Source organism: Ixodes scapularis, unplaced genomic scaffold (assembly GCF_016920785.2).
Source record: "Ixodes scapularis isolate PalLabHiFi unplaced genomic scaffold, ASM1692078v2 PGA_scaffold6__148_contigs__length_123643588, whole genome shotgun sequence".
In the NCBI taxonomy this organism is placed as follows: Eukaryota; Metazoa; Arthropoda; class Arachnida; order Ixodida; family Ixodidae; genus Ixodes; species Ixodes scapularis.
In genome coordinates this window covers 2,878,161-2,891,783 of record NW_024609881.1, presented here as the reverse complement: position 1 = coordinate 2,891,783, position 13,623 = coordinate 2,878,161, and the positions used below count along the sequence as shown (strand labels likewise).

General features: G+C 44.6%; 1 protein-coding gene across 1 annotated transcript in view; it reads right to left on the bottom strand.

Moving 5' to 3' along the window:
- LOC8026687 (probable cytosolic oligopeptidase A) overlaps positions 1–13,623 on the bottom strand; it is a 43,692-nt gene that overhangs the window by 18,327 nt on the left and 11,742 nt on the right. The window contains exons 8-12 of the mRNA XM_029993282.3: positions 11,669–11,770; positions 10,306–10,446; positions 7,714–7,810; positions 3,987–4,053; positions 1,786–1,866 (exon numbers count right to left, since the gene is read on the bottom strand). Coding sequence (XP_029849142.2) covers positions 1,786–1,866; positions 3,987–4,053; positions 7,714–7,810; positions 10,306–10,446; positions 11,669–11,770 — 488 coding nt within the window. The remainder of the gene's footprint in view (positions 1–1,785; positions 1,867–3,986; positions 4,054–7,713; positions 7,811–10,305; positions 10,447–11,668; positions 11,771–13,623) is intronic.

Genomic DNA, 13,623 nt, shown 5'->3' with positions numbered 1-13,623 from the left:
AAACAGAGACCTCTGAAATGATTTAGAAGGCTATTTCAAAAAGCAATGAGGCGTGCAAAGTGCTTCGAGTGGCACTCGTGCCTCAAGGGGGGCAGAACGTCACTGAAGTCAAGGAGGGGCAGATGAGGTCGCCCTACTGCTCTTCCTTTTCAGGTGATGTTCTGCCATTCCTGAAGAGCAAGTGCCACTTACAGTCTAAGCTCATTATAACAGACCTTGATTTTGACCAAGATTTTTGTCTGTTGTAAAAGGAGTATGTAGTATGCAGATCTGAAGTTGAGTCAATGGTATGTAGATGAAAACCAACTGAACTACACAAATCGGTATGTTATATCCAAATGTCTGTTGTAACCAGGTCTGTTATAATGAGCTCAGACTGTAAAACAGTTTGCGGAATTCACTGCCTTTAACACGATAGCATTCTTTAGCTTCCCCCCTCTGGATTTTATGGACTTTCTGGCCTCCTCCTGACGTGCAGTAGGCCGTATTGGCGTTGACGCGGTACAACAAGCAACGTTACCAGTAATGCATTAATTCTTTTCTGGTTAATGTGTAACATACTTGTTATTTTTTCAGAACAGTAAAAACTCAAATACTTACGTTACTTATTTCGAGGAACGGGTAACCAAGACACCTTACTCGTTACTTTTTCTTCCGAAGACTTAAAAATAGTTACTCTTGTTTCTAGGCAGCAACATGTAAATTTTTTAGGATTTTTCTTTTTTTAACTTTTTTTATCCTTTTTTTTTTATTTAGGTGAAACCGTAAAAAAGGTAAAGTAATTATGTTCAGCTTCTGCATGGACATGACGTTTTTTCAAATATGGCGCTTATGCATACCTGTAATGTCAAAACAGTAAAACGTGTTAATTCATAATTTGAAAAAGCAATACGCATTACTTTTTATTGGTAAAGCTGATGCGTTCCTTTTATCTTGAAGTAACATAGGACGGTAATCCATTCTTTTATTTGCAAGTAATGAGTAACATATTTTGTTACTTTTCTTTTGTAATGCCTACAACACTGGCAGTAGGTATGTCCAGTAGACCATTTCAGCTCACATTCTCAGACTTATTCACATTCGCACCAATTTCGAAGGACCTGACGACCTTGGGGTCGTCCTAGAGATTGTTTTAGAGGTCGTCCTAAAGGCTGTCTTTGAGTTTGCCCTAGAGGTCGTCCTAGACGTCATCTTTGATGTCGTCCTCTATGACGTCGCCCTCGACGTCATCCTTAAGGTTGTCCTAGATGAATGCTATCGCAAGTCCTAGACTACGAACAATAGTTGTTTCGGCATCTAATTTATAACACAGGCCTGCTGAATCATTTCAAAGGTTTCTGTTTTATATTTGCCGAGTTTGACGCACAATTGATGTTCGCTATCACTCTGGTTTGCAGTCTATGGCGAAATCGCCATTGAACCCGTGCTTGTGGTCACAAGGACTCGTGTAGCACAGCTCCAAATGGTCACAAAGTGACACCCTTTGGTATAATGAGACACAAAGGTCCCTTCCCTCGATTGCTGCGCACATCACCGTACCGCCCTTTCTTTTTACGCTACAAAATCTGTACCAGAACTTTTTGATCACACCTCGTATAAGCAAAGGAACACGGTGCTTTCAGCATTGCACTGACTCGATCACAAATCGACTGTCTCTCGACAGAAGGGTCTCCCCTCAATGTATTTCAGAAGGGCCCCCATCATCTGCAATTCTCACAAACTGACTTGCCCGTTCAAAATCTGTGCCGCAGCACCGCCCCCTCACCGGCAATTCCGGACACTCACCCCTGGCGGCCTCCATCCAACTGCCGGCGTGCTTGTTTGTCCGTGCGTACGGGTCGAGGAAGAAGGAACCCGCATGGTTGCCTGCAAGGTGCTTGCCCACTCATTTGATAGTCCAGCTTAAGCTGGCACACTCCTCTTTAAGGTAAAGAATGCTAACTAAGTGCAATCACAGTTTTGAAATCGCGGAAAAAAGGAAAGTAACATTAAGGACAAGGACAGGATGAAACGTCTTTCCACTAGCAGCAATCCAACTGGACGTACAGTGAAATATTCACAAATTTTTCAGGAAACTGTGTTAGGAAAATTGCTGACCTGAGAAAATACGACAGCTAATAGTGCTTTATCAAAAAGTATTATAAGATGAAAAACAAAGCAACTTTTACGGAGCAGTTTATTTCTGTCGACCTTCCCCAGTTGTGAAGAGCTACCAGATTAATCCACATATAGGTTGACTTTGTTTTCAGAACTTCAAAATTAGTCGTGGATGTACAGTTTTAATCAAAGGATATCCACCTATAAGAGTGGCCAAATCTACAAACCAGCCAAGCCAACCTCTGTGCAGCGCATTTTGGTCTGCTTCTTTTGCAAGGTTTGTGATGACGTCAGAAGGCTGAGCTCTGATTGGCTGTGATTGAAGCATAGGGGGTAGACCTTGAAGCTAGCTGCCTTGCGGTCTACCCACTATCCTTCAGTCAGAGCCAATCAGAGCTCAGCGTTCTGACGTTGCCACAACCTCTGCAAAAAAAAGCAGACAAACTTGCGCTCCGCATACATTGTTTCACCGCAATTTGGCAAACTGCTGCGGTCCCCTCCAGCCAATCAGAGAGATGGAGACGAAGCATGCGATAGCCCTTACCAAAAGTACAGGGGCAAAATTGTAACCCAAGCATTTGGAGAAGTGAAGGAGAAGGAACTCTCCTCTTACCAAGACCCTCCTTTGCGAGTCCCAGACGTCGCTTTTCTTTCCCTCAATGAGTAGCCCGTCACTCAAATTCATACAAAAGCTGCTTTCTTCTCTCCAACCCACGGCTTTGACGGCACTGTGCACAACTAGTGAGATGGAGTATAGTAGTGTGTCTCCTTCCAATGCACTGATTCGCTACCTGGGACAGTAGCCTTCGCAGTTTGTCAAGTTACAGCGAGATGCAACTTAACCGCCCCCACCTATCTTGTCATCAGAAAAAATGCATTTTGGAAAAAGTGTTTTGGGAACACGATAGATTGAGCTAATTGTTTTACTTCCATCATGGCTATTATCCACTCCCAGAAATACTGCACAGAAGCTTACATTTCATTCAAAAACTTCACGCGAAATACAGCAAAGGGCATCTGAAAAGCAGTTTTCGAAGCATTTTACAACAAAGACAGATTCAGTCTTCTTTCAGTTAACCTCTAAACCTGGGGGGAGAAAATGTCTGCTCTGTGTATACAAAAGTTAACAGAGACGTTCCAACTGCAATGTGCCCGCCTTGTGATGTCACTTTTTGATGGCCCATATTTTTGTTTGTTTAGGGGACTTCTGTTTCAGTATGCTCCTTTAACGTAACAGAACGGCGGATCTAAGTCGTTCAACCTCGTGCTTCATGGTGAACACTGAAATCTAGAAATTACTAATCAATTCAGTGTTAAACGACTGTCAAAACGAGGAAGTTACGGTTCCGAATAAACAAAGGCCGCGTGAAGCCGCAGAGAAGAGTGACCTCAATGTGCCATTTGTAGTACAGTAAAACCTTGTTATAACAAAATGGGATATAACAAACTAATGGATATAACAAAGCAATCATAATTACCCTTGCTTGCTAATAGTGGGAAGAAATGGACATTGGCTATAACAAACTAATGGTTATAACGAAATAATTACGACCGCTCCTGCAACTTTGTTATAACGAGGTTTTACTGTACCGTGTCTCAAAAAATACAACACAAAAATGTGTCATAGGTTGGGTTGCAGACATTATTAAACCTATCGCCCATAAAATAGTGCTGTTTTTAAATAAAATTTTTTTCTGAAGCATGCTACAATGTTACTGAGACCAAAATATTCATTTGCCATGTTGGCAAAAAGAAAAACCGGCACTCAAAGGGTTGATTTCTGACGAATCCAAGACATGCTACTGGTGCCTCTTTGGCAACATCTTCCCTTTTTGTAATGTGGCATAAAACGTGGTGTAATTCCGTGTTGAAGGGCATGAGGAGCTCACCAGACGCATCCAAGATGTCGTAGGCCTTCACGTCCGGGTGCCATGCCTTCGCCGAGAGGCTAGACTCCTGTCAATGAGAAGCGGAAGCGAGCGACAAACCGATTAGAGTGGGTCGAGAAAATTTCCTTCCGCACCAGAGAATAAAACAACATGGGGAGCAAAAAGAGTGGTCCCGCCAAGAACTGCCAGGCTAAGGCTAGAGTGAAAGCCAGTTGGCTCAACATGAAGGCAGCCAGGCTAGCCTGGGCAGGTTGCATGGCAGGGCAGTAAAAACACTGTCGAGACAAATGAACCACATCAACCACCTGGTCAGAGCTTTGTGCAGAGTTCTTATCATTATAACAAACATTAGGGGGTGCACAAAATTTCCAATTTTCAAATAACTAATCAAATATCACCCTAATTTATTTAAATCAGTATCCGAATCTGATAAATATTCAAGGCTTGAAATATTTTTAAAATGATTTTTTAATAGTCGAAGCAGTGGAATGTCACGGGTGTCCCTTCACAAACGCCAAGCTGTCATGTACCTTAAATGGTAACTGAAACACAATCCTAGCACCTTTTTTATTATCTAAATGTCAACCACGTTTGGCCACACCACAGGGACAGTAATGTTTTGCTTGAAAAGACATCAAAACCCAATTTAAAACAAATAAACAGAATGTGATTACATCACACTCCACATAAAATTAGCCCCACAATGTGCAAGTACTGAGGCAAAGCTGCGTGCACGCGAGCCTTGTCGAACTTGGTCGAACTGGATTTCCTTTTTCTCCCTCGCCTATTCAACTCCTGCGGGGAGTAGGCAAAAGCAACTCGAACGGCCAAGTAGTAACGCACTGATGTCTCCAAGTGGAACAGTTCACAACGCCAGTCCCCATGTAGCCTTGGCCGTGAAGGAAAACCAGATGCCACGAACGAGCTGGAGGTGCCGGACCTCCCGAGACGCATCGCCCGTTTGTGACGTCTGCTTTTTCTTCACGACCAAGGCCAGATGGGGGCTGGCGTGGCTGTGAGCTCTGCCAGTTGGTGGTGTCAATGCATTACAACCTGGCTGTTTGAGTTGCTCCTCCCAACCACCCTGCAGGAGTTGAATAGGCGTGGCAGAAAGGGGAAATCCGGTTCGGATACGTTTGACAAGGCTCGCGCGCACGCAGCTTGCTGCCAGATTTTTGCAGAATGGTGCTGCCTTTATGTGGAGTGTGACGTAATGGCCTTCGGTTTATTAGTTATAAATGTTGTTTTGATGTCTTTCCAAGCAAAAAAAATGGTGTCTTTGTGGTGTGGCCAGAACATCGCCACACCACAAAGACTTCTTATATGTCGTTCCGTGTCCCTTGTCCGTATCCCTCGTATCCCCAGTCTCGGGTTTACAACTATGCTCAAAACTCGAATTAGTTTTATTGTTTTATGGATGAAATGCTCATGAAAGAATGCTTTTTAACGTCAGTTGCTTGGATATGTGCAATGAACACCGCCGATCGGCATACAGCGAGAATGTCTGTTTCGTGAAAGCACATTTCCAACACCGCTATGTTGTCTTCATTGGTAAAAAAAAGAAGAAAAAAAAAGTGTCAAAAAGAAAATAGAAAAACTAAACAGGGGCAACGAACGAGTGAGCGACTAAAGGAAGCGATGATGATGCTGGGGAAGGAGGAAAACCGGCAATCATGTTGGCAAATACTTTGGCGTCGGGCCAAAGTTTGGCGTCTTGTCAGTCGCAAGGAGCAGGCTCTTATGCAACTTTCTTGTATGATGCATAGATGCACACCTTTGTGCACGGCGTGCTATCAACGAGGGTTGAGGCGGCGTTGCTGCGTGGCGTGGACGGCACCACGAAACAGAGGTCGAAATGGGACGCTTTACAAACGTCTGTGTGAGGCGTGCCAGCAAATGTTTAGTTGCCCGTCGGCTTTGTGTCACCCACTGCACAACCTTACCAACCGCGGTCGTGACCTTGCAGGAGAGGGAGAGGGTTCGCGATGACCTTATTTCAATGAAGACAGACCTTAACCTTACACTCCTCGGTTACATTCCAGGATATAGGGCGTTCACTGACCTCATGATCCCTGAATGGGTTAATTACTGCTTGTGTTATCTTTCAGACTTTTTTCTTTTTTTTTTTTTGACTGTAGAAACATTTTTGTAGGCAAAACAAAGTTTTGTTCTGTTACCTCTATCGTTTTCCTTTGGCAAGCATGTACTCCAACTTGGGGGTCATGGAAATCGGGGACGAAATGTGTAAACAAAGTGTCTTTCCCTCCCTCGTTTTACTTCGTCACGGAAATCCTTCAACTACAAGGTTCACAGCTGCATCATTCGGGTAAGATGAATGTTCGTGGATAGCGGAGTTCATGCTGGGGTATTAGTAGGGGTGGGCCGATCACTTTGTGTTTTTTTGGAAAACATTATTCACCTAAAAAGGTGGGGCGGGAGATGACTTGTGGATGGGCAACCACTCGGAATATTACCGTAGTTGAAAAAAGGCTCTTTCTAGATCATGTGTCCCTGTCAAACTTGTTATTGTGGCAAGGGGTAACGAAGCAGAAATGACGGCATCCCAGTCAGCAATGTCCACTTATATCCAGCCATAGCTAACTGGTCGCATTTATGCCAAAGTCATCATTAATCTGAACACTTCAGTGTTTACAGAAAAACAAAAAAAAAAAAACAAATCAAGCCGAAAATAGGAGTGGGATATCTTTCGGGGGTGGGGCATCTCAAAATATTAAGGCAATCGTCCTCAACTAGCTTCGCTTCCTTGTAGTGAATTCTAGGAAACCGTGTGGACAGTCGATTGCATTCTTCTCAATTGGGTGCAAGGGTTACGGAACCTTTGGAATTCGTAAGGGCGTTCTTGGGGTCCCCAAAAGTTATTCAAGCCAAGCAATATTTTATTATTTTTATTTTAGTGATGCTGGCTGTCCTACAAAGTTCGCCAAACCATATGCGCTGGGTGAGTAGAGTTGATCACTCTCCGTTTCGGAGTCGTCTAATACCTCAATGATCAAGAAAGGATCCCCAAAAACATCAGTAATTGAGAACCACTGTTGTAGACAATGCGGTCTTCTATATAGACAAGTCAGCCCACTATTCCAAAACACTGCACAAATTGCAGAAGTGTTTAGAGCTGGGTCAGTTGGTACTGATTTATAGTGCAAAACAGAGCGGACAAAAAACAGAAACCAAGAAATACAAGCATGGCAAACGAGTGCTCGTCTCTTGTACTTGGCTTTCTTGTGTGTGTTTTCATTATTAAAGAAATATTTACAGTCAAATCTCGTTAATTCAAACTCAAGGAAGACAGAAAATTTGTTTGAGTAAAGCACTTTGAATTACTGGCAGTTTCCTCCGATAGAGACACATTGGATGGAACCTGCAAGTTAGTTTATATTAAGAGTTTGAATTAACGAGACTCGACTGTAATTAGTGTTTGTACTCTACTCGGTGACACCATTATTCGATTTGGTTATTAAAGTCACCATATGCACACCTTAAATGAACATCTTTACGGTCAATTATATCTCGGCGCTAAAGTTCCAAGTACTTTCGGATCTCTTTTATTTTATTTTTTTTTTTTATTTTTAATGATTAGGTTATGTTTTTACTCCTCCCTTTCAACTCAACTTCAGCCTGAATTCCACTACTCGATCATGGTTACATGGGGAGAAAAACAGACACTTGTAGCTCAACGTAGACATTACAAAGAGAGGGTTCAGGCTACCTTGACGGTGATGCCAAACAGCCGGTTGCACAGCCGGTACAGACCGTCCAACACCGTGGGCAGAGGGAAGTACTCCCTCACTTCAGCCTCGTCATACCTGCGAGACATCGCAACATCAGCAGGAAACCAAGCGCCGTCTTTGCTATAGGGTGAACCCTCACTACGGTACTTGGAATGCATCTTCGACTGGTGTGTTTAGCGTCCCATCTATTCAACGTACTAAAAGTGGTTCCCAAGTGGCAACAAATCACACCGCAGAACCGGCGTGTCATGCCTTCAAATTCTGCGGTTTTGGCGGTTGGTACTAGTGGTTCTGGCAAAAAGCGCGAGCGAAAGTGAGTGTCGCCGTCATCACGGTGTCCTAACTCTTGGCTGCCAAAGCTGCCGTGGACTGCCGCACTGGAGAGCGACCTGTAGCAGAACAAGAGTCTGTCACATCCACGACTGCTGCCCCGACACTGCCAGAATCATAAACGGCGACGCCGTGACGCTTCCGCGATGTCAGCGGACGGAAAGCGAGGGTCTGCTTTTTGGGATGCGGTAAACACACCAGTGAGAGACCTGTTCCAGGTGCCATACCCTCACTAACGACAAGTTGAGTATTTTGAAATAGCAGTTAGTCATTTAATAATGTATACTTTATTTTTTTTTTATATAAACAGGTTCAAGTATTTAATCGTGACAATCATTATTTGTGTCTCCCCCTCGAGTAGTTCTTGTCGAACACAACAAAAAGCCTCAGTGCTCAAGAGCAAAGACAAAAAGTTTTGCAAACTTGATCGTGCTGACAATGACTGGCAAGCACAGAATGTGTGCTATTATGCCTTCCAGGGAAGAAGAAAAGGGAGTCTCAACAGCACTAGCTCAAGGTGCCGAGTTCAAGTCCTGCCAGGGAACTAATGTCTTTTTATATGGCTTCCTATGAACGTAACGCTTTTCGGTGTCCGTTTTTCGTTACAACCAAATGTTACAGAGCTCCATAAAAATCGGCTGATAAGACACGCCATGTTAAAAAAATTTCCTGGCTCGGACATTTTGTTAAATGCCATGAAGGTACAATAGCACTCAATGAGGCTCTCAATGAGCAGAACTTTCTATCGGAATGATATGCAATGTGACACCTGGCAATGAATTGAGATGCGAATGTACGAAGGACTTTTCCACTTTTTTGTCCTTTCAGGGAATTGCATCGTTTTCTCAGAGATTCTACCGCGCTTACAACCTGGCCGTGAAATGCCTCTGTTCCAACTACAAGAGTCATTCAAGGTTGATTGGAACTTTTATTCTTACTGAGGAAATGAAAAACCCAAGAAGAAGGAGCCTATGCTAGCCTCCGTATCCCCCAGTGTCTCCAGGCACCACTGCCATAGTTTTGGCAGCTCTCCGATTCGTGCGGCGTAGCAAGAACTGGACTGAGCAACTGTAGTCGGTGGAACGTGCCGGTGCAGCACATTTGACACCAGCTGTCGTGCTTCAAAAAAAAAACTGTTGACACCGTTTGTTTGTGCACTCTTGTCTGTAACAATGTTTGTTCCCCATACTGTGCTTGAAATCTTCTCAGAATTTCAGCTGGATTAACTTTCTCCTTCACCAGAAACTTGATTATGCAATTTGACACGTCCTCTGCAAGTTTCATCATGCTACACATGTTCAGCAATTTTTTGTAGACAAAAGTCCAGGTCAAACTCGAGCGACCCTTGTAGATAACACGCGGTCCCTTTCTTTTTGCGCGGCACTAAGCCATTGGTCGCATGCGCTATAATGTCAGTCCATGCAAGGGGGTCAGCCATGGGAGAGAGTCAGCAATGGGTGCAGCTCCATTGCTGTCTCTCTCTCCCATGGGCTTGCTCGCTGGGGCACGACAAACCCGAACACAGAAGGTCGGTGGAAAGTTCCCATAAAAAGCTGCCAATTTAAAGGGGCGATACAACAATTCTTGTACTTTGCACAATTACCGCTCAGAATGAATTGCTGATGTTTAAAACACACAAAGCATGCATTAGTTTTTCTCCCCAAACACTCTCTAATAGTCGAAAGAAAAAAGAGAGCAGCATTTATCTCCATAACTTGCAGCCAGAACAAGCGGCCACACAAACTGGAGAGGATGATATGCCGTCAATATTTGTCGTAGCCACGCGCTGGAGCTGGCAGAGCACCGAATGCACACCGAGCTACAGACATTGTTAGCGCTCAGCTATTGTCACTGCAGCGATTGGGTGCGGAATCCTACTGGAATGCTTGTCGAGCTATCAATTATCAAGAGGCCAAACCGAATGCTCAGTCCAATCTACGAGCCGCATTCAGATATCGTCACTGGAGGACTATGCCAACACTGCAACCTCCAAGCTACACAATAAATTTTTGCAAAAGAGAGACCGAAAGAGAGCGTCCACTTTTATCCCTGAAATCATGCGGCGACAAAGAATTTCCTCGGTCAGTGGCATCACGTACGAGTATACCAGGGTCCCTCTGGTGCCAGTAAGCTTGTACAAAGTGGGGAACGTTCCTGCCCAATATCGTTGCACGGCCGCTTTGAAAAAAACCCGAGCGACGCGGCTGGTGCCGTCGCGTTGTTGTCGAATGTCCGTTCACCTGAACACCGCCTGCCTCTGCTTGCGCCGCCAGTAAGGCACGTCCCAGAGCTCCAGCTTGTCCCTGAAGCCCCGCTCGGCAGTGAACTCATGCAGGGACCTCACCTCTTCCTCGGCAGCAGGCTTCACCCGTTCCCGCAGCCTGAAAGTATAGACCCTATTTGCCAAAGTGCTCGTGCAAGCGAGGCGCCTTCAGAGCCAAAGCAACAATTTTGTTGTTTTTGTTTGTATTTTTGATTTTTAAGACTAGTTTTAGAAGAGGTGTGACCCCTTGAAAAAGGGGGCATGGAAAGGGCATGACAGAATCGTGCACTCTCAAAAATGTGATCAAGCAAATTTTTATTATTTTTTCCTTAGGCTTACGTTTGGGTAGATTTGGGAATATTTCGGCCGATGAATGCTTTTCTGGTAGGGCGGGCACTTTATATGTACTTCGCACTGTCCCCAAGGTCTCCAAAAATTGAACTGGTGCTTCCCCGGCATTTTAAGGTACACAGCACCATGGTCCTTAGATAAACTACTTCCTGATCTGGAAACTTCAGTGGTTTGCACCCTAGTAAATTTGTCACCAGAAACAGTGTTGATGCAAGTAGGACTAAACAAAAGTGGAAAGAAATTAGAAATAAAAAAAAAATAAAAGCATCTTAAAAATTTTTGCCAACTTTTTTAAAAGCAGATGTAGCAACCGTCACGCACCACCTCAATTATTCTGATGTAGTCTGACCCCTAGGTCTCAAGTACAGATGGTGTTTTCCATCACTCATCTTTTTGAAAGGTTTTTTTCCTGATTCAGAATCAGGAAAGGTACAGCAGGGACTCTCAATACTGCTGCCCCCCCCCCCCCCCCCCTTCCCCCCCTTTTCGGGCCCTTCATCATGGGGAGGGGACGGTATGAATGATTACAATGACAAAAAAGTAAACAAAAAAAACTTAATAGCTTTAAAACAGAAAATAATACACCCCACTCCCTGGGCACTTATGGTTTGGTCTATTTACTTCTGTAAAACAGCAAACATCAATAATTAAAAAAATTGACTATTGCTTGGCTTGACTGATGGTTGAGGGCTCCGGGGGCCCAGAGAACGCCTTCAGGGACCCACACTTTGAGAACCACTGGAGTAGACGCATGCAGTAACTTTCTCCGCGATGGCTTCTCCGAACCGACATCTATCTGTCAGCTTCTTCAAGCGATCTGACGGGTTGACTCTCAATTTTGGCAGTTGAAGTGCCTCTGGTGCTTTAATTTGTCCCTAGGGAAAGCATTTGCATAGCGTGACGAAAAGAATCCAGACCAGGTAACCCAAGGACCGCGACGGCACGTTGCGGACCAGCGCTGCCAGACAGCATTGAAGGGGTGCACTCACGCTTCGATGGTGGCCTGCACGTTCTCCAGGCTGCCGGCCATCTTGGTCTCCATCGAGAGCTCCACAAAGTTCTTGTAGCCAAGGATCTCTGCCTGGGCCTGCCTGGGTACAGAGAACCAGCTTAGACAACCAGCAGTGACATACACTCAAAGCCTTCAAAAGCTTGCTACGACGAACACTTTACCGTTATTGGCGAGGTTTTGTGGCAGATCTCAGTGTGTGTTTCGTGCAAGTCGTGGCACGACACCACATCACAGTGCCACATTACAGCATCACGTGAAGTCGCAACATAACGTGACATCGCGAAAAATCTCTCCCGTTAAATTTAGCGAAGGAATCTTCCATGGTGCCACACAACAGAATGATGTTGCGTAGCACCACGACATGACACTGCAATGTCACGAGACGTGATGTTTGACGTTGCTGGATCGACTCGGTTATGGAACTCCCACGGAAAAGCGAACTCACCCCCTCTCCCCCCAAAGACCACCATCCGTCAGTCGGAGTGCCATCCAGAGACTTTGATTCAAAACTGTATTCTTCCTAGACGCTACAGTGAAATGCCATCTAGATGTTCTGCTTCAAAAGCTGCGTATTCTATGGAGTAGAATGTAATTACCATAGCAGCCGTCCCCAAAACGGTGGCGCGTCAATGACACAAGGTAAACCTTCATGGGAGGGTCAGGGTACTGCTCGTGGAAGTAGCGTATATGGGCAGTTCTGTAACCCAGTTGATCTAGTAACATTGGTGATGCCATTACGTCTTGTGAGGCCATGACATCATATGACACTGACTCCACATAATGTCACGGTTAGTGTGCAGTAAGTAGTCTGTGTGCACCCGCGTGTGCGGCGCCTCGTCTTGCAGTTTGTTTGCACGATGCGGTAGGGAACAGGAAATTTATTACATTATATGAAGCATTGCAGTTGCATTAATTTGGCTAGATTGCTGCTCTCTTTTCAGCTTGCGGAGCTCCAGTAGGGTTTCCAGAATATGGCTTCTGCAAAGCGGCAAGAAATGTAGGACAATGTCGTGCTACACTCCTTCCAGCAGACTGTCTGGGGACATATCGGTGATCTGTCTGCGCCATTTTTCCTCTTTGTTTTCCCATTCAGTGAAGCCTCATTAACTTCAAGTAAAGAAAACTGGAAAAGAATTTTGATATAAGCAGAGTATCGGGATAAGTGAGTAACCAAACTTTCATTGCGCGGATTACACACTGTGCAAATAGAACCCTTCTAACAATCGCTCCAATGGACTTGACACTTCCTTGTGCGGAGCCGTGGGGAGAACAAAATGACCGCAGCAAAAATATCAACAAGCAACGCTCACCAGATGAAACAGCAAAACCAAGAAGTAATAATGCAAAAACAAAGAAGGGCAGAGGGGGAGAAAAAATATTTTTATACAACAAATGCCCTCGAGGCGCATGCTGCTCTGCACAATGCCACATGCGTGAGCATGGAACCTCTTTTTCATTTTGCCTCACGTTTGATGATGCAGAACTTTGTTTTTCGTTTGCTTTTACTTTTGGATTGCTGGTTGTTGTTTTTTTGTCAACCAATGGTTGAGCCACCGTGTTCAATGTTCACTGTGCCCTGCCAAATTTTTCTTTTTTAAGCTTTGTTGACAAGATTTCGAGATATCCGAGGTTCTTCCTTAAAAAGCCTTTCGAGATTAGCGATGAAGAAATGCACTGTGTCTATGGGAGTTCATTACATGGCAAGAAAATCGTAATAGATATTCGGAGATAGCTGAGTTCGAGATAACTGCACACGTTGTGCACATAGCGAAGTAATGCAACGGACCTTTTTCACGTAACGACGACACCAAGTGGCTAAGAGACCAACCACGGTTGGTAAAGGAAATGGGAGCTGCGATACCTTTCCTGCCTTCTCTGCGGCTAATCAGTCGTGGGAAAGGTAGTGCAACCATTCTTCTGGAAGCTAACCGA